The 21,845-nt window shown below is 38.2% G+C and overlaps 1 protein-coding gene across 1 annotated transcript in view; it reads right to left on the bottom strand.

Annotated features, from left to right (window-relative positions):
* The window catches only part of LRP2 (LDL receptor related protein 2), a 199,847-nt gene that overhangs the window by 124,491 nt on the left and 53,511 nt on the right, over positions 1-21,845 (bottom strand). Inside the window, exons 5-13 of the mRNA XM_081052410.1 lie at positions 17,114-17,224; positions 16,704-16,817; positions 15,394-15,510; positions 13,808-13,960; positions 12,354-12,473; positions 6,938-7,066; positions 4,641-4,810; positions 3,470-3,693; positions 709-915 (exon numbers count right to left, since the gene is read on the bottom strand). Coding sequence (XP_080908536.1) covers positions 709-915; positions 3,470-3,693; positions 4,641-4,810; positions 6,938-7,066; positions 12,354-12,473; positions 13,808-13,960; positions 15,394-15,510; positions 16,704-16,817; positions 17,114-17,224 — 1,345 coding nt within the window. The remainder of the gene's footprint in view (positions 1-708; positions 916-3,469; positions 3,694-4,640; positions 4,811-6,937; positions 7,067-12,353; positions 12,474-13,807; positions 13,961-15,393; positions 15,511-16,703; positions 16,818-17,113; positions 17,225-21,845) is intronic.

Consider the following 21,845-nt stretch of genomic DNA (forward strand, 5'->3'; position numbering starts at 1 on the left):
CCAGTTTGTTTGCTGGATACACAGAATAATTTTTCTTGGTCAAAATTTGAAGACCATTTTTAAACCAATTTTTGAAATCACCAAAAGGAGAAAATAGTTAACAATTTAACTAATTTACAGTTAGTTTTAATCAGATTAAGAAAATGAAGAAAAAATATGCCACATTTTTTATTCAAATATTCTAAGTATCTTTGAAGTATACCAGGTAAAAATGCAAGTCAGAATTTCTCTTTGAAATTTTAAATATATATAAGGCCAGAGAAAAATCCAATTAATTTCCACCAGAAAATGTTAAATGAATAATAAAGCATTTATTTATTGGGGGAAAGTTAGAACACTAAAAGATAAAGTGATCTTTAGAAACAAACCATAAGGGACTCAAAGTATAATGTGCCTGTGTATAAAAAGACTCAGGAGTTAATGAAAAAAAATGTGCTTTATCTGGGAGTGGAAAAAGGGCTGAGAGGAGAAATCAAAGAACAAATTTCTAGGCAATATTTAATGATTATTGTTATGGAACACAAGAAAAGTTAACAAAACTCAAAGCAGGTCACATCATGCAAATGTCAACACAAAGGTCATTCAAACCATAATTTCAACCAAAAAAGCAATATTTTAATTCTGGTTCATTGATATTCCTCTCCATAAATTTTATGTACTTTCTCCAAAACTCATAAAGTTATAAATATATCCATATATACTTCTTACCTTTGAATTCCATCGTAAGTTACAGTCTCAATGTAATCAAACCGGGAATCAACCCAATAAACACGCTTTGATACAATATCCAGAGTTATTCCAGCAGGCCATCCCAGCTTTGTTTTTACCAAATCTTTACGGTTAGTCCCATCCATGAAAGCCCTTTCTACGGTAGGTCCCCCAGAAAGGCTCTCCAAATCTGAGAAAAATAAATAACTACAAAAGAAAAACGAAAGATGAAAGAGTCAGTTATTTTACAAGTTTAGCTGGAAAATGCATTTTTAGATCATGTTTAGATCCATGGAAATTTCATCCAGCTGATTAGAGAACTATGGGGGTATAAAACAACAAAGAAATTAAAAAGTATTAAAAAGCAGAGACAAAAACATAGGTACTAAACTTATGGACCTTAGGTTCAAAGAGCATTTTATGAATTTGACTCCAAAGGCAATGGAAGTAAAAACTAAAATAAACGAATGGGACTATATGAAACTTAAAAGCTTCTGCACAGCAAAAGAAACCATTGACAAAATAAAGAGGCAACCAACTGAATGGGAGAAGATTTTTGCAAACAGTGCCTCCGATAAGGGGCTAATATCCAAAATATACAAGGAACTCATGAAGCTCAACAACAAAAAAACAAACAACCCAATTGAAAAATGGGCAGAGGACCTGAAGAGACATTTCTCCAAAGAGGACATACAAATGGCAAATAGACATATGAAAAAATGCTCAACATCACTAATCATCAGAGAAATGCAAATAAAAACCACAATGAGATATCACCTCACCCCAGTTAGAATGGTTATCGTCAACAAGACAAATAGTAACAAGTGTTGGAGAGGCTGTGGAAAAAAAGGAACCCTCATACACTGTTGGTGGGAATGCAGACTGGTGCAGCCGTTATGGAAGGCAGTGTGGAGGTTCCTCAAAAAATTACAAATAGAATTACCATATGACCCAGCAATCCCTCTCCTGGGTATCTATCCAAAAAATCTGAAAACATTTATACATAAAGACACATGCGCTTCAATGTTCATTGCAGCTTTGTTTTCGGTGGCCAAGACATGGAAACAACCAAAATGTCCTTCGATAGATGAATGAATAAAGAAGTTGTGGTATATATACACAATGGAATACTATTCGGCAGTAAGAAAAGATGATATAGGAACATTTGTGACAACATGGATGGATCTTGAGAGTATAATGCTAAGCGAAATAAGTCAGACAGAAAAAGCAGAGAACCCTATGATTTCACTGACACGTGGTATATAAACCAAAAACAACAAAAGAACAAGACAAACAAATGAGAAACAAAAACTCATAGACACAGACAATAGTTTAGTGGTTACCAGAGGGTAAGGGGTTGGGGGGTGGGAGATGAGGGTAAGGGGGATCAAATATATGGTGATGGAAGGAGAACTGACTCTGGGTGGTGAACACACAATGGGATTTATAGATGATGTAATACAGAATTGTACACCTGAAATCTATGTAATTTTACTAACAATTGTCACCCCAATAAATTCAAAAAATAAAAAATAATAAATAAATAAATAAATAAATAAATAAATAAATAAATAAAGCAGAGATTATGAAGGCCAATCAGGAGAGAAAACAACCCCAGATAGCAACTTTTAAAACGCATTAAGGGGCAGCCAGGTGGCTCAGTTGGTTAGAGCTCGGGCTCTCAACAACAAAGTTTCAGGTTCAATTCCCACATGGGATGGTGGGCTGTGCCCCCTGCAACTAAAGATTGAAAACAGTGACTGGACTTGGAGCTGAGGTGTGCCCTCCACAACTATACTGAAGGACAACGACTTGGAGCTGATGGGCCATGGAGAAACACACTGTTCCCCAATTTTCCCCAATAAAAAAAAAATTAACAAAAAAAATGCACTAATACGGCAGTCTAAAAATTCATATTTACCCTCTTAACTTTCTCCTCGTTCCCTGGCTCATTCATTTCTCTTTTACAAATACATTTTAAAATAAGCTAACAAGCCATTTCCCTCCTTAATTTCCATACTAAGGCATAGTCTAGAGAACATATCCATCGTTTTCAAGGAAGGACGGCTGATATCATGCGGTAGAAATAAATAAATCACTATTAACCAACACTTAAGTAGCCCAAAGTTTATACAAGCGTCCTAAGAATCAACTGTGAAAACCTAAGAGAAAGCTAAGTCTCCGATAACTGTTCTCAAATGTGGAGATCAGGAAAATTTGGATTTACACCTAAAGAAAAGTAAGCATTATCAGTCTTGCTGCATTGATTCACACTGAACAACTGGTGATACAGGCTTAGCATTGACATCTCCACCACAGGAGAGCACTAAAAGGGATAGTTTCAATCTTATTGTACCAATTTAAAAAACTGTACAGCTAGTTTATGATAGAGTGAGCATCTTTACAATAGTGAAACGAAAGTTTAGTTGCAACAAGATTATTGGATTGAGTCAGAACATAGAGTTCAATCTCTCAGCCAGGCAAATATGGCCAACACTAAGGACAAAGTTCATACCCCAGAAACATCACATAGTTTTAGTATACCAGTAAGCGTGTTTGCATTACATATCCTCAAATGAGATGATACTTAGCCAACTCCTGTAAAGCTTCTATGAACAGAGACATAAAGTAAAATGGGTTCTAGAACAGAGCCTAAAAGAAATCAGAATTAACCTTTAATTAATCCAATGGATGTTTTATGCATAGGAGAAGACATAAAACTCCAAATATACTGGAATCCGTGTGTTTTCACATCACTTACCCAACAGTGGGGTCCAGGGCAATTCCTCTAGGATGCCCCAAGTTTTCAGTGATAAGGATAACCCGGTGGCTTCCATCCAAATTAGCCATATCTATGCGGTTGACCCTGGTCTCCACCATATAAAGTTTATTATTAACCCAGTCGACAGCCAGGTTCTCTGGATCATCAATAGAAACATTGAGAACTTCTTGGATATCTGAGCCATTAATGTTAACTGAAAAAACCTGAAAGAAAAACGAAATTATTATACTTCTTAAGCATAACTAACTGGGCACTGTTTTCCTATCCTTCATTCAGTGTGTCTATGTTGTACACATCCGTCATAGACTAAAAAATTAATTTCACTGGTGATTTGCTATTTTACAACATGGGATACTGGGGGGGGGGAGAACTTCTTTTAAAGAATATATGAGGTAAATATATCAAAAGTTTAATTAAAGAATGCGGACGTTTTGGGTAGAAACGGTAGTGGTAGTTTGTTTCGATTTTTAGCTATAATCAGATCAGAAAGGCTAATAATCCAAATTCTCAATTCTTAAAAATTATCACTTAATGGAATTAGAATTTTATTAATGGCACAAGGAAATATAAGAGAAATAAATAAAGTCCCATAATTTCTCAGGAGTCTTTAAAATTTGTTTTAAAAACATCTCCATTATATTGCTCAAAGTTGCAGTTAAATCCATCACACTTTCCAAATAAGACAGTACAATGAAAATTTGGCTGTTAGACAAAATACTGTCAATATTTGTTACCCAATCCTCAATTATGGTTCCATTTAGAAGATGCAGGTAAAATCTGATTTTTATCATTCGGGAAAGCAGAGTACTTTTTACATTTTAAATGATCAAGTTTCAAAAATTACTACCAAATATCTATCCAGTTTTGAAAGAATGTCTACTATTTCTTTTAATTAGGCTTTTGGACTCCATTTCGAATAAAATTAAAAGTTGCTCAAGGCTAATCCATATAATAGACTGCTTTGTTTAATAGGTCCCATGTAATAGTATAGCATGGAAAAGGTGCTGATTAACATAAAATATCTCAAGGGCCTTTTTTGTTAGAAAACAAAGGAACTTTCCCCTCAACTCCCCCCAAAGTGAAAAGCTATCAACACTTTGTGCTTGGGGTTCTATCAGCTCCAAGCTACGCTCCTGAAATTTCTATTTACCTTATCTTGCACGGTGTCAGTCCAAAAGACTCTTTGTAGGTGATAGTGAAAATCCACACCCACTGCTGCTCCACGATTTTGAGACTCTACCAGGACCGCAAAGGATCTTCCATGAATATCACCAATTAGCAAATCCCGACCATGGGAGAAGATAATGGAGGCCTCGCCAGCTAAATGTAATGGAAGGCATTATCACTCTTTCCAGTGAGCAAAGATAATGAAGTAACTTACAACTGATATGCTTTCTGCTTTTTCAAATACTTTCTTCTCTGTCTTCTTATTTGATTTTAAAATAAACTTCTGACCCAGACACAGAGGTGCCATTCCACCCATTTTGCCAATGGGCAAACCAAGGCAAAAAGATGCTTAATGAAGAATTCAAAGTCACAGTAAATTAAGAACACCGTCTGCCAAGAATTCAAGTGTCCCGACCGCTAGTCTAATGCACTTTCAATGACACGGAGGGGAATATATCACATATTTTCAAGAATCCTTGATAAAATGGGCACTTTATGCCAGGTGTAAGTTTAGGTTGTGTAAAACACAGAACTCATTTTAAGGATTACTAGGAAATCACTCTCTGAAAAACATTTCAAAGGTGGATCCAAATCACCTCTACTTTTATACTCACAAATATGCAAAATGAATAAGGTTATCCATGACAGTCATGTAGAAGTCTATCAGTAGGGCACTAGTTAAATAAATTATGCACATCTAAAGAATAGAACATTATGCCACTAGAAAAAAAGAATGAGAAAGACCTCTCTGTGTTGCTGTGGGGACAAAGCCCCAAAAAGCAGTTTCCAGGCTCTCGGCTTCACATAGAAAGGTGCTGGCTCGGGTAGTAAATGGCCATCAACTGTGATCAGATGGCCATCAGCTGTGGCTAGTTGGCCGTCAGCTGTAACCCGTAAGCCATTGGCCACTAATATAATGGCTGTGGCTACGCTAGCAGAAAAAAATGGGGGCTAGCAAGAAGATGGTGGCTGGCAAGCGCGGACTGCTGTTAGGACGGCGGGTTGCAAATTATGTAGATCCTGCTTCCTGTGTCTCCAGCCCAGCCGCCAGCGAGGCTATATTGGTTTGACTCCCCTACCTATGGCTCCGTGGGTGTTCCTTTTTGGCCTCACCGTGTCCTGTGTTCTCATGTGGGGAGCGGGAGCAGAGACCCCGCCGGACACTCCGCCTGAGGCCCTGCACGACAAATGGCGCAGCGAGCAGGGTACCCGGCACGACAGTTGAAATGGAAACCTCTTGAAAATATACAATGTAGCATTGGCAAGATACAGACCTGTGTGGGTAGCTTACTACCATACATGTAAAAATAGGATTAAATAGCTACGTTTGTATATCCTTATTTATGCATTAGGTAAATCCCTAACATTGAAATTGACAGCAAGTATCCATGGGAGAGGGGAACTGAAAACTGGGCGGAGGGGAACAGATGGAGGAGACATTTACTATTTACCTTTTATCATTTAAAATTCGAATATATGAATATATTGTCTATTCAAAAATAAATAAATTTAATTGTTAAAAATTAGTTGTCCCTAAAAGTTAATACACAGCACAACAGGTATTTCTACACAAAAGCAACTAGAAAACGGGCCATTCATCAATCATGTGCGCAGATAAGTTTCAGAAGGCCACCAAAGGTACTTTAAAATCCAGTGTAAAATAAAAAAATATTTTAAAATAAACGGAAAAAAGGAGTAAAGTTGAGATCTTCTTATCCAGAAATTCATGGTAACAAAAACACTTCAGCAGGGAGAGGAAGGGAATAAGCATCTTTTTTAACAGATTTTCTCCATAACTTCTGTACTACAATACTCTTAGATTGATTCCAACAACACATCCAGAATGAGGGCATTTGGATTACAAACTGTAATCCAGATTAGCAGTTACATTTTGAAACACCTTTAAATTTTGCATAAACAATGCCAAAATTATTTCTACCGTTGCCTTCTCACCTACATTTACGATAGGTAAATTAAAAGTTAAACGCCCAAGGAGGTCAAATGTAGGCATAAAATTTATTCCATGATTAACTGTGATGGATGACATAATAGCCCAGGCCCAAAGTGAACAAGCAACCAATTAAAAGAAAACTATTAATAGTGCTCATCATTAATCCACAAATTGGTCCCTAATAATCAAAGTGTAAAATTAATGTTGAGCCATTCTTCCAGCAGCAGGAGACACTACCGATTTGTGAATTTCTTTCGTCATCTGCTGTAGAAGGAGGATATTAGTCAGGACGATACTGTACAGAGATACAAGTGCTCTAATTTACTCACAGGAAGTATTAGCTTTGCAATGCTGCTCATGCTCCAAGATATACCCTTCCGCACAATGGCACTGGTGGTGGCCAATTCGGTCTTCACACATCTGGTCACAAATTCCCCATATCTGGCAATCGTCAAAATCTGATGCATGAGACATGAACATTTGCAATCATGTTTGCCAGCATTTCTTTATCACCCTCTAAAAAAAAAAAACTTGGACAAGCTGTGCAGGAATATGGTGATGACCCTGTCTAAAAAAAACACTGTCTGAGGGTAGCACAGATTCTAAGCATACAATAGGAACTCAGATCTGGCTTCTTCCCCCTACGGATAAACCAAGAACATTTAAACAGGTTTATAAAAATCTACATAAAGGATAACTTTACAGAAGATGCACAATGCTGCTTGGATTCATAGCCTTGTGATATTGCATTTCATTTATTAATGTTGGCTTACAAAATATCTGAATTTTGATGTAAGTACTTTCCTTTAAAACTGTGCTTTCCAATACGGTAGCCAATAGCCCTCTATGGCTTCTTAAATGTAGATTTAAATGAATTAAAATGAAATAAAATTAATAATTCACTTTCTCAGTCACACCTGCCACATTTCAAGTGCTCAATAGCCACATATGATTAGTAGTTACCGTACTGGAAGGTGTAGATATAGAACATTTCCATCATTGAAGAAAGCTCTATAGGACATTGCTACTTCAGAATAAAGTAAGACCTGCCTTATATCCAGATCCTTAAGAAGACACAAATCTGTGACTGCAATAAAGTATTTGGAAAGGTGTATTTACGCAGCTGCCTTTCCTCTGGTGTCAAAAAAAAAAAATCATAACCAAATTAAGTTGAAATTATTTTGAAGAGATGAAAAATATCTTCATTAACTTATTATTCATTCATTTAATAAATGTTTATTGAAAGCCCATTACATGATAGAAGCCTGTTCAGAGGCACAGTAGTCCCAGTTCTACCATGTAAAAAGTGATTCAATATAATTGACCTGTGTATGTAAGCAATACAATATTGGGGGGGAGAACAACACAATCTAAAGAGTGTTTCTTAAAGATTGTAAAGCTTAACAGGTACAGAAGTTGTCCTCTTCTTGATAGATCGATGCTAAATGTTTTGTTTGACCCTCAAGATCACATCCATTCTTCACCCTGCTCTCTTCCCTGGAAGGATGACTTCCACAGCCTATTATCAACAGGGTTCCCAGGCCCTTGAGCTTCAGAAAATTCTCAAGTAAATTATAATTCCTGAAACCATTGTACCCTCAGGCCTAGAATTCTCCAGATTTCTAGGATCTGATTACATTTGCAATAAATGTAAGAGTTGTAAATTGGGTTCTACCACACCTGCTAGAGATGGCTCACCATCTCATGACTCCTTAACTAGAAAGCCCGAGAAGATCCTAGAAATAAGCTAATGGTTCTAGTTTTCCCAAACATAACAACATGAGCCAGCATATCTTTCTTTTCAAGGACTGTTACTAACCAAAGAAAAAAATTAATCCAATTTGGACATGACAAGATGAAAGGACATGTAGGTATAAACAAAAAGCCCTCATGGATCAATCTCTTCTGTGCCCTCATCTCGGCCGTGAGAAAATACCACCGCAGACTTCGCCTCAACAGGAATGAAAGTACAGGACATTCGCCCTCCAACTCCCAGAATGTCATGACCTCATTCTGAATGCAAGACTGATGAGACTATGCTTAAGAGCCTGGAGTCACCTGGGAGCAGGAGTTCTGATGGCAAACAGAAGAAAACCAAAGGTGGAGAAGCCAAAACTAGGAATTTGTGGGTGCAAATGCCCCTCCTATCACCTGGACTACAAGTACTTGAAAGGTTTGAATGAGCTTATAAAATCACTGTCACTTTTAATGACTAAATAAAATTATATTCTGCCTTTGGGAAAAAATAAAGGCTGATTAATATTCGTAGTCAATTAAACTGAAGACAAGAAAAATGAAAGTAGTCTTGAGGATTTTCATGAACACAGGAAAGGTAGTGGAAACTATATAAAACACTAAAATAATGCATTTCAATACCCACCTTCCACCCTATTATTCTGTATTTCCTTTTTATTCTTTGTCCCCTCCTGCCAAAAAATACTGCTTTGAAAATAATTCCAAAAGCTGTTTTTAGCTTAGACTTCCTGGACATCATCTGGCTGTGTGAAATCCCACCATGCTGAATGAACTTCCTGCCCTAACTCTGTACACAACGTCATTCCATCAACAAACAGCATGTCCTGTCAATCAGAAACAATAACCCCAGTACACTGCTTCAGCATGCCACCAGGTCAAGACTGCCAGCAGCAGATGAATGGTAGAAAGACACAAGATTTCATGGCAGGATTATTCAGTTTTATTCTTGATTACCACTGAGGCATTCACTGCGGAGCCAGGTCTAAGATGATAAATGTTGTGTAGATTTCCAACACCTGAAGCCTCTGTAATGAGTCAGCCAGGCAGAGGATTGCAGCCCTACAGAGTATTTGTTGAATTGAAATGCTTCAAAGAGCAAACCAAAACAATTCTCTTAAAAAGTCAGCTGAAACAAGTGTAACTGGTTTCATAATGTCATGTATGGAAACTAATGAGTTCTCTTCAAAAAGAGAGCAAAACATCGCCTTCTTTGACATAAATGTTAACCCAGCCTCAAAACTCAGGGGTCAAAGAATACGTTCTGGAAGGACAGAGAAGGTCACAGACAAGGTCTCTGCAGGTGGTAGGTGCCTCCAATTCACTAAGGCCTTCAAATGTAAGCTTTTGAGCTGATGTCCAAACGAGGGTATCTGTACTAAAATCCCAGACAAATACTCAAGGAACTGAAAGATGTTGGTCACAGAACATGAAACTAGAGCCCAGTATCAGATCACACTACTACTTCCAGTGTGCACTGAATTGAATGTTTTCTCTAAATCCTGAAATTATATTGTGCCTAATATTGCAACTTTTTATATTACATTCACTAATAGGTTCAAGGTAAAAACTTTGTTATGACAGTTTTTCATTTCTTAATGGCTACAAAAAAAACGGAAGTGGCCCAGACCTCTGACATATGAGAAGTCCTAGACCCTTGGATACGTAACCCAAAGCTTATAACTGACTTAGACATTGGGGAAGGAAAGATGTTGGAAAATGTGCTATCTGAACTTCAGGGTAAAAAAAAAAAAAAAAAAACTGAGAACAAACAGGTTGTGGGGAATCACAAGACTGAACTAGGGATTCTGAAAGAGTAAATCATTTTTACAGAAAAGACATAAGGCCTGTCAAGTTTCAACTGCAAGACAAGCCAGCCCCAACTCCTCTTGGGGGCTGAAAGAGGAAAAGCTGATGTAATACTGAGAATGTGGCTTCTGGTATTTCTATTGGAATTCCTTTTCTACTAAAAGAAAGGAAGAGAGCCTGGAGAACTAAAACACTGGAAATCGGATTGGCAGCTGGGTGGCAGTAAAGGGGGGTGGAGAAGCCTGACATTCGCCAAAGACAAAGAACAGCCTCACACCCACAGATGAGCACCACACAGAGAGAAAAGGGGTGCTGTCCTCACAGAGATGCCAGGGAGCACACGCAGGGGTGCCAAAGTCAGAAAGCCGCCAAACAAAGAAGGGCATTCGTGTGAAAAGCATTTTTAAATGTCTTAAATGCATCCCCAATGTAATGAGAATGAGAAGAAAACACAGAAAGTGTTCTCATTTAATGCCGGTTGCAAATCATAATGTTTTATTTGCAAAATGTTTTCAAATGATTAGAAATTTGCAGTTTTCTCAAATAATTCGGCATTCTCTGTGAGTCTTCGGCTTCTCTAGGGCTGACTTGCATAAAGCATGTGATCTTAAAATGTCTTGTCGAATATAGTTACTTAAAAGGAGCAATCTTTGGGCAAATTTTGAGATATGGTCCCTGACATTAGAAACCTAAAATTACCCATTTTGAACAAAAGGACAACTTCGACTGGATTGCTTTACCAGATATAAAAATCTTGTTTTTCTTGGAATATGACAGGGAAATAAGCCCCATTTTTATAGTTCTCATTAACATTGAGGAATAGCCTTTCTCAACAGTTCCAAGTTTAATTTGTAAAGCAGAGTTTATTTCTGGCATTAAAAGTTTTTCTGGCTAGAGTGGTTATGAAGATCAACCATAACTGTGAAAGTATATTTAAATTGGAAACCATGAGCTGAGACTAAAGACTGAATAAGTTCACTAGGTTTTTTCTAAAGTCAATCTTTTTGGCCAAATGATGTTAATATTTTAGATGTTATTTCATAAGAAACACTTTTATAAAAGTACTTCTTATGTATGCCATGTTTTGTTTTTATCCAGAAAGCCCTGAAGAGTATCAAATTTCTATAGAATGTCAAAGAACACAAATATCCAGGGAAAATTCTGAATCATCTATCTTTTGGAGATCTATAGACGACTACGAAACTTAATTTTAATCAATTGTTTCAGTTGCCTTATAGATGCCTTCTCCAAACACCAGCAAAAACAAAGTTTTTTTTAAAACCTCTGTGGTCATTTTCTGCTACTACATTTGTCGTTCACGTATCAAAAATTAGAAAGAAGAAAAAAGAAATCGGAGCATTAAAAATTCATTGTTCAAATCCTAAAACACTGACAATCAATGATACTTGGCCATGTCTAATTCTCCCATCATAAGACCCCATCCTAACCTCAGTGGGATACAAATCTAGCTCATATCGAATTCAAAACTTCCCAGTGAGAGAAGTCATTCTTATGATTTGGGTAGGAGAGGTGTGGGGAATATTTGGTGCACTGGTGCCTAGTTCAATGCCAGCCACCAGCTAGAAGCAACAGGGTAGAGTTTGTCCTTCTTAAATGTTAGCTTCCAGGAGAGGTTAAAAAAAAAAATCAGTGGGATTAACCACCAGCATGGCTCAGTGTGTCAGTGTGGTCAGCGTAGCAGAGGCCTAGTGATCTTCTGCTATGAACCCCGCTTTAGTTGCTGGATCCTGGAACAGTCTGAGCATACTGGAGAAGAGGCCAGAGAAGCAGGGGGGTGACTTGATGGGTTCAAGGCAGCCGCTGTTTACCAATGGCATGGCTGTATTTCAGTATTTAACGCCCAGTATGGCCATACCAACCCTGCTTCCAAATACTCAAAAATAAACACAAAAAGACTATCTCCATCTTCAGGTAGTAAAAGGTATCCATGTAGCTATCAACTCACACATCATAGAACCACTATTTTGCCTTGTGCACCTCACAGAAACTCCTCAGAATTAAAATTTCACATCACCCAGGTTTTCTGTGAGGACTGTGTTGCCCTTTACCATACAGACCATCACCCCTATGCCAAGTATAAACTTCTTCTTGTCAAAGATCATACAACCCATGAGTGTGGCAAGCACTGTGATGAAAGCACAGGCTCTGCCACCTGTCACTTACCGATACATTTACGGGTGTTATTTTGGTCGACGACGTAACCTGGGGGACAGTAACATGCCCCTCCAAATGGCGCCATGTGGCATTGATGCTCACAGCCCAAGAAAGGACACAAAGTCACATCTAAACAGAGAAAAAACACTTTGTTAAATGAATGGTGACCTCTGGACAAGACTTTTACCTATGAAGTAAGAGCTTCTTTTTTCAAAACTAAAAGCTAAGTAAGGCACAGAAAATCTGTCACCATTCAAGCCTTACTGCAATGTTACATAATTACAATACAAAAGCTCAATTCATTTTTTTTTTACAAGAGTCCTTTTTAAAGTTATAACTATGTGCAAGAATTAATGTAAGTCATCATTAATGTAAGGGCCTTTTATGGAAAAATTGGGTCATAAGTCTACCTTTGTGTCTACATAGTAGAAGGGGCCAAGAATTACCAAGTGACTGGATTGAAAATAACACCAAAAACATTAACTGTGGCTAACTGGTGGAATTTCAGGTGACTATATTTTTTTCTGTTAATTTTATTTTCTATTTTGTATTGTATTTTGTACTATTTGTTTTTATTTTATACCATAACTATATATTTCTTGTTCATTTTTAACACTTTTTTTAAAGGGCTCCTAAATAAAACAGGGGAAAAACAGAATGCCATATAGTCTCTGCATATGTAAATATTACAAGTTTTAAAAAAAAAAAAAGAAAAATGACCTTATGGTTACAGGTACATGGCCACTTCTAGGCAAATACTAGATAATTTAGAGAATATACCATTGATGAAATCAAGGTCATAAATTGTTATGCTCTTACAGGACAGTCAGCTGTCCACAGAGTTCAAGGGTTGATGGTGGGGTGAATATTCTACAGCCACAGATAAAGAAGGGGGAAAAATAAACTAACTCAAAGTATATGTCCCAGGAACCAAAAACTTCTTTTTCCATAAATACAAGCCAGGGAATAAAATCTGCAGAACATCTTTAGAGTCATCAAAATGGCCATTAAAACCATTCTGCCTGGGTGAAAGAAAAAAGCCACAAATATTTGAAGCTCCTCCCATCAAGAGATGGAATCTATTTCTTCAATCCATTGAATCTGTGCTTGGCTAAGTGACTTGCTTTGGCCAATAAGACATTGAGCAACATGACATAAGCAGAGGCTTAAAAGAGCTCATGCACTAGAGTTTGCCCTTTCTACCACTATGTAAATAAGCCTGGACTAGCCCAAGTTTTTATCGCCAAATGCGGACAAGGGAGTGAGCTGGCCTAGGTCAGAAGAACTACCGAGCCAACCCACAGAACTGTGAGAAATAATAAATATTTGTTGGTTTAAGCCATGAAGTCTTGGGATAGTTTGCTATGCAGACAACAACTGATGTTCTCTATACCTGGGGATGTGTTATAGGAAAACAGAAACATCTTTATCTGAAAGCCACCCACATAAATGTCCATACTCACCACAATGTCGACGTACAGTATCATTGGCTTCATCTTTCCCTGATGGACAATCTAAGATTCCATCACAAACTTTTGAAATTGGAATGCATTTCCCAGACTCTGGACAGGCCCATTCACCTGGGTAACATTTATGAAAATGATGAGGACTGCTTTCTGTGGAGAAGAAAAAAGAAATTTACAGGTCACATGATAAGTGGAGACAGCTCTTTTTAATCCATGGTTAAGAGAGCACGTAGATCAGAAAGACTAGAGAAGTCTATGAATGTTTTATAATAAACCCATAGTTTCTAACTCTACCAGTAGACTTTTATTGAGATTCTAACGAGTGGCAAAATGGGATTATTTAAGTTCCACTCTTTCTAGAGGAGGCAGCCACCAGCCAGGTTATAAGAGTAAGATCCAGATATGGGCCTGAATTATCAACAAATTAAATAAATAACCCCTAGAAGAAGATCAGTTACTTACATCACGAATTATAGAACTAGGACTATCAAGGTAACACCAGGGTTCCAGAGTTTTTATTTTGTTTTTGTTTTTGTCTTTTTCAGTTGTTTCATTTGCTTTGTTTCTTTAGTGAAATGTCGACAGTGAAAGAAAAACTATAACCCAAATGTAGGAGGATTACTTCTTGGAACACCAAAACGTAAAACAAGTGGATGTTCCGAAATCAAACATCGCTCTTATTATACAGAGGGTGCCAAAAAAAGTGTAAACACATTTTAAGAACGGAAAAAACTGTTTTAAAACTACGCTGATGGTAATCACACTGAGCACCTTTTGTAATTCCGGAAGTCAAATGTGACTTGTATTCATCTTTTGTTATCGGTATATATTGAGTATTACAATTTTAATAGTTTTTCCTTTCTGAAAACGTGTATACATTTTTTGGTACCCTCTGTACCTGAGGCTGGAACAGTACGGGTAACTTGCTTTAAGATGTGGGTGTTAGTCATTTCTGAACTGTTGGAGGCACTGCAGAGTGAAGAGGGCAAATAGTATTGGCAATTTCCTTCCCATAGAATCTTTACGTGCTTCCCTGGAGAGCAGCCCCTCCTGCAAATACCAATCCCTAGCTCCATCTCTTCAGTTACCTCTGTGGCCTCTCTCCCACCACTGGAAGTTACTCATTATTTGGAAACCAGAATTTGAAAACAAAGCAAAACTGAACTGAACTTACCCTGAGGTTAAAAGTCATTTTTAAAGGTTAGAAGGTCTGAGACAAATCATATTTTATCCTATTTCCTCACCTTCCCCACCCTACTTCTTTTCTATGCATAAGTCCAGTTTTTAAAAAGTAGGTTTAAAGGGTAACAGAATGCTCTATAGAAGAGGGAGAGACTGCCCTATCTCTGTTGCCTTCATAACAGGAGGGAAAGAATTATAATTTATGCTATATTTGCTTCTGGTTGTTTTTAGAAAAAGCTAGCAGAGTCACCTTCTTCCCCATCCACTAAGTCCCTTCAAACTCGGTCAATCCTGCAACTTGGTTGTCACACAGATAATTTCTCACAAGGAAAGTAGGAAACACAAGTTCTGAAAGACACTTTAAGACAATGCTTTTCAATCAGCATCTCTCCCCTCCTTACCACATCCATCTTCATCTCCATTATCTGTGCAGTCATCATCTCCATCACAAACCCAGTTCTGATTAATGCAGTGGCCATTGGGGCAAGTGAACTGATTGCCTTTGCAGGTCCCGTAGTCTGGAAAAAAGCAACAGCTGCACTCCCAAGACACAAATCACTTGGAAAAACTCAAAGTGCTCACCTCACTGCTTACACTGAGCTCCTAGAAACTGAAATTTTTCTATTTAGTCTTCTAAGTATCTTGACAAAAGTGAAAAAAGGAGGAAGAGAAGAAAGAAGAAAGAAGATGAGGAGAAGAAAGACGAGGAGATCGCAGCTTTGGGTCCGGGAAATGAACTCAGGACCCAGTCTGTGTTTCTCAAAATCAAAAATAAGACAACAAGCTATACAGATTGACACAGAACAGAGAACACAGACTGGTAAAGATGCTACAGATAGGCCAATGTCCAACATTCTCCTACTTTACCACAAGCACTGTAATTGCTATTTAACACTGAATGATTCTGAGTCACCCATTTCATAATGTCACATTCTTTTAAACATAGTTACTAAAATAAGCCCAGATGCCAAAAAAAAAAAAAAATCGGTCATCACTCATAGAAAATTTGAGTGATAGTGAAAATATTGAACCACCCCTAAGGCATGGGCACCAACCCATCAAAACTGTGTACAGAAAAATCATACATTCTAGTAAATAACTGACCACAAAAAGCTGCCAACATATTAGAATTAGTAAAACACTCCCACGGAGATTTCATATATGAATAAAATGAGTCCAGAGGTGGCAACAATGAGAGAGAGATGGTTTGCACTGCAGGCAACAGCATGAAAGGAAAAGTAAGAAGCAAGGAAAGCCACCTGCACCATATGGAAACTTTCCCAACCCTCCAACCTTTAGGTGGTAAGAATTTCAAAGTAAAGAGGAAAGTTAGGAGCTCTGCTATCAGGGACCTTCCTCTCCCTTTCAAGCCCTTCTCTCACTCTACTATCAAGGTTATCAGACCCATTCCTGAGGTATGGGTAATTTGAGAGTCCAGTGATACAATACACCCTGCACCCTTGTAGCCTAAGGGAAGAATGCAAACTGTCCATCAGCAACCCTTCAACTCTATACAGATCCTTGGAAGATAAGGAGCCCAGGTCCAGTAACACTGCTGAGGCTCATGCCATGGGTCTTAAGTAATCTTCTGGCTCTATCTGCCATCAGACATAGTGACCCTTTTGTTTGCAAAGAGTGATACAATGGTAGGGGGGAAAAAAACCCACACACACCCCTAACAACATGACCCAGCCTAAGGAAATCACCGTACTGCAAGAGTGTTCATCACTGCCATCTTCACAGTCAGGGATACGGTCACAGACATAGTCATGAGGGAGGCACTCCCCACTGTCACACTGAAACTGGTTGTGGGAGCATAGCTCAGCTGGAACACAAGGTTAAGAAGGAAAAGAAAAGAGAGAATTTAAATTCCACTGTAGTCATTTAATCTCACAGGAAGAGTCTGTCTCAAGTTTTAAAAGGGATTCTTATTATGCAATGGTCTGCTGGTGAATGTTTAACAACCAGTTCTCCAGGAACAGAAAGGCGCTGACTTGTAGTGTTTGCCCGTTCCCATGGTGTAAATGCGCCCATCATGGCTGACTTGAGAAGAGATGTGAATAATTGGCCAGTAGAAACGAGCTTCAGCACAGCACCGCACATCTCATGCATGTTACTTACTGCAGTTGACTTCATCAGAGTGGTCTCTGCAGTCAGCTTTCTGATCGCATCTTTGACTGGTGTTATAGCAGGCTCCATTGGCACAAGTAAGCTGCACACATACTGGGTAGCCTAAAGGAATGGAAACAGCACACAAACCTTAAATTAAGACATTCCTATAGCAAACACTTCTTGAGTGACTACTACATGCTAGACATTAAATGCTGAGCATATACTGGTAAACAAGAGATGTGAGAGTGTACCGTAGGGGGGTCGGGGAGCCCAAGGAAGTCTCCCCTGAAGAAGTCAGCTTAGAGCTAAAGAATGAGAACCAATCTAACATTTCAAAATGGAACCTTCTTTTACATAATCCAAATAACATCCCAGGAAACTAATGTACCACCATACATGACTTGGGAAATGAAGGCCATTTCTTTCGCTGGAGGGTCCAGGTCTAGAAATCAGGAGAGCTGGAACATGGACTACCACTCAGTAGCTATTTACTCTTACTCAAAGCTGCTTATCCTCTCTATGTCACCACTTACTTATCCATACATTTGGATAATTTACTTCACAGGGTAGAGGGACCTCAAAAAACAATGTGTAGTAAAGAACTTTGAAAAGGCTAATGTGCTCTACAAGCACAAATAACTATTATCACATTGTGCACATATGGTCACCTCACTGCCATTAACCAGAGGCTTACCCCAGGTTTTCTAGGTCTCAGTGGAAAAATCAGGATGTCCCTTGCAGGAATAACACGCTGTCAGTCCTTCCCTGTGCTTCCCCAAACTTGAAATACATATTTCTCATGATCCCTAACTGTAGGCTTCATTCTGTTGGTTGTTTGTCTGTTTCCCCCAAGGACATAAGGAAACCCTCTGAGATCAAGGGTCCTATCTCACTCACTTTAGAATCCCGAGGGACTGGTCATTAATGAATGTGCTCAAGAAATGCTCGCTATTATTATTGAGTCATGGCAGGTGAACGTTTTAGTTAAAAAGCTTTGAAAAATATTTTGAACTTCTACTATTTGTGGTCTTTCAATATACTCCTCATAAGTATGATATCTTGGTTTGACTACTTTTTTTCATTAAAAATTGTTTTAATGATTCTGATTGTCTTCAAATTTCTTCTTAACTAAGTTAAAGGTATTTCTTACTTCGGATCTCAAAGACCAGACTTTGAGGCTCAATTTTGCAGTTAAGAACCCAACCTGAGGTTTCATAAACATTGACAGATACTTCAGGTAATTCCTTGGATAGCCCCAAAGTATCCTTCAAGCAGAAGCAGTGCACAAAATTCTGTGCTGAAACTATATTAAACTTGTCCCATGTTAACGACTTGCACTTTTAAAAAACAAGAACTCGCAAGTGACCTTTTATTGTATAGTGAAAGATAAATAAAATAAACCCAAATATTCTCATCTCTGGAAGTTGAAAACTAGTCTATTAAGTGTCTTTAAATATCTAAATTGCTAAAGTTACATGTAGTCAATCATATATTAAAATGGAAGGCATTTTAAAATAGCTGATTAAAATTTTAAATTTTTTCTGAATTTTATTTAATTTCTTACTAGTCCAAGAATCAGCCAGTGATCAGTGTTACTGTTGTCTTTTCATCACTGAGATGGTATGCGCCACTAGCGTGCCTTCAAAGAGTCACACAACTCTGTTTACTAATTCTCCCTTCAAGAGATGCAGGAGAAAAAGAAAAAAAAAAGAGATGCAAAAGGCCAGCTGAGTCAGGCAAGCAATTCCTTTCCTCTTGTGTCCTGGCTAACTCCTAGAGTAAGTATGTTATCTAACCTTTTAAGAGCAGGAGCAAGCAGGAGAGCAATCTTAGAAAACCCAGCTCTTCGCAGTAGATAAGATATCTGTCAGGAGGAAAATTTATTTGGGCTTGGGCTGTGACTACCTCATTTAAGGTGATTATTGTAGATATGAAGGATCTGGGACAAATATGCTAGAGGGATGTCTTGTTTTCCCTCTCCTGCTCTTTGGGAGCCAGTGCCATAAAACTGGAAAGGGAAGAACTAAACCAGTACCCACTGACATGATAAAAAGTTTATTGACATGGCTCATCTCCCCCTACAAACAACAAGGCCAGCTTGATGTCGTCAGGGAGCGTATGGGAATAGTCAGAGGTCAACAGCTTGACACTCGGAATGAGGAACGAACAGCTTTCTTGTCTCCATCGATGCTGATAATGAATCTCAGGTCCTCAGCTGAGGACCTGTCTCAAACCCTGCTCCCTTTCTGGTCACTTCTGTGAGTAGTTAACCATAGGTGCACGCCCAAAGAAAAGACAGCACAGAGCTACCTGACTCCATTAAATACTGAAGATATTTGGAAAACACTTCCAGAAGATTTTCCCCCTTTGGAGACACACACCGAGGGAACAGGTCCAAGCTGTTCACACTGAGCAAAGTAACAAATGAACATATTCTACTTCCCTTCATGACTTCTGTTGCTAAAGATGTTAATGAATGAGTTTCAATCTACCCCTGGAAATAAGAAGTTACAACACTTTGGGATTGGGGGATATCTAAAATCTTATTTTGGGGTTTATTTGCTTGGCACGTCTGAGTCTAGCCTTGTAAACATTTTTCCATAGAGCAAAGACATCATGTTACTTGCAGGATTTTAAGGGAAAGGATAATAAGACAGGAGGTAATATACAAAAACAGAGAAACTCATCCTAAGTTCTGTCTCAGTGGAAAGATTGACAATGACTCACTAAGCCTTAGACCTCTAAAGTTTCCCTGACACAAAAATGCAAGATCACCCTTGCTCACTCCACTTCTTCCCTCTCCCTTCTTTCCTTTCTCCAAATTCCAAATGATACATGTTCAGGTTTGTCCCCCCCATATCTGGGAGCTACCCCTAAATATACATATAAGATTAGTGCTTGAAGATTTAAACTTTTTTTCCTTTGTGAATGATTTGGTTTGGAGCAAGAGAGTTCCATGCCACAGTTCTATTTACGTTACCAACGAGGCAAATGTGGTGAGGACCTCACAGACCTCCAAGAACAGAAATCAGTCACAGCACAGTAAGATACAAATATTAGACACTTTATTATCTGAACAGGAAAGCTGTAAATACACTCCCCTCGCAGAATTTTCTTTAATGGCCCCAAAAAATGATACATTGGTTATAAAGAAAGAGAAGATATCATAAGCCAAGATTTAAAGGAAAACAAGAAGTTACTGATACAAATCCTGCCCAGACACCTGGAACTTTTCAAGTTCCTAGAGTCATCCTTTGTAAGTAACGCTGTATTACTCTAGTGCCAAAGAGGCCAATCCAGTTAAAGTAATGATTTGCCGGAAAAAGCTTACTAGTTTGGCCTCCAGCACCTAGTTGCAAGCCCTATGTACAAAGTTAAATAAGCAGTAACAACACTAATCATCAATAACATATATTGAAAACTATGTGCCAGACACTTGTCTAAGTACTCAATATGTATGAATCCAATTCATCCTTATAACAACCCTACGAGGTAGATACTATTATACTATTACTCCCATTTTATAGATTTGTATTTTATAAATATGTGCCTCTCTGGGACACAGAGACATTAAGTAATTTGAAAACAGTCATAGAAGTGGTAAGTTGGAGAGCCAGAACTCAGGTTCAGGCAATCTGGCTCCACAGCGCATGTTCCTAACCACTACAATAGGTATAGCTACTGCTCAAAAGCTTCAGGAAGAAGCAAAAAAATTACAGAAGAATGAAAATGAATGAAAGGAAATAGAAAATCTTTAAAAAGGTAGTATGAAAAGAAAGAGAAGAAGTAACCAAAGGGAAAAAAGGTTTTCTTTCTTCCATTCTGTTTCCCATTCCACTCTGGGAAATCTGGAGAAATGAGTCCAACTCTAGATTTTGGCAATTTGTGGCATATTCTACTAAACACTTCAGTCTGGTGTAATCTAGGGATTCCAGGAAATCCTACGCTAGGAAACAGTTTTCCTGGAGTACCAGGACAAAAATAAAAAGTCAATAACTCCCCCCACCCAAAAAACAGCAGACCACAAAGTAGCAGGAGACCCCCTTTACCCTCGCTTCCCCACCCCTCACCTCTGCCTCAGGCAAATTCATGTCCCTAAAGTGACTGCCATCACAGACTAGCATCTGGGGAGTACAGTAATAACAAGAAAACAGAAGGGTATTTCCTGCATCTTTCTAAAAATAATTTGAAGTTCCTCTCATTAAAAAGCATATACTAATACGACTTATAAAACAGAAACAGCAATTCAGCACCTTGGAAAGGGAAAGCAAATATAGTCATCCCAAGGGCTGGTAGAATTGGACGGACGTCAAGTTTAATCTGAGCAGCTTTCAGGAAACTGAAGCCAAAAAGGGAAACACTTTCAGTTATCTAGTTTTCCTTACCCTGCTCTTTTTGAACTACTGGATCTTAAGTCCCAAATCCCTACCTGGTCTCTATCCATGCTGACCTGATCACAGACCTAAATTAGAAATGTGCCTGAGAGGCCTACTGCAAAGATTTTGGATATACAGTACCTCTTTCTTCCCAAGCACAGAACTATCACCAAAATCTGCATAGAAATTAAACACTCACATAGTTCTACATTCTTTAAAAGTAATAAAAATCTCACATGAGCCTTAATATAGGAGTAACTGAGAAACAAGATAGAAAATTGTGTATCAAATGCTCCAAGAAATAGTGTGAAGTAAAATGGCTTCTCATGAGTGATCAAATACTTGTGATATGCACCAGAGTTAGT

Source organism: Rhinolophus hipposideros (genome assembly GCF_964194185.1).
Source record: "Rhinolophus hipposideros genome assembly, chromosome: 6".
NCBI classification, from domain to species: Eukaryota; Metazoa; Chordata; class Mammalia; order Chiroptera; family Rhinolophidae; genus Rhinolophus; species Rhinolophus hipposideros.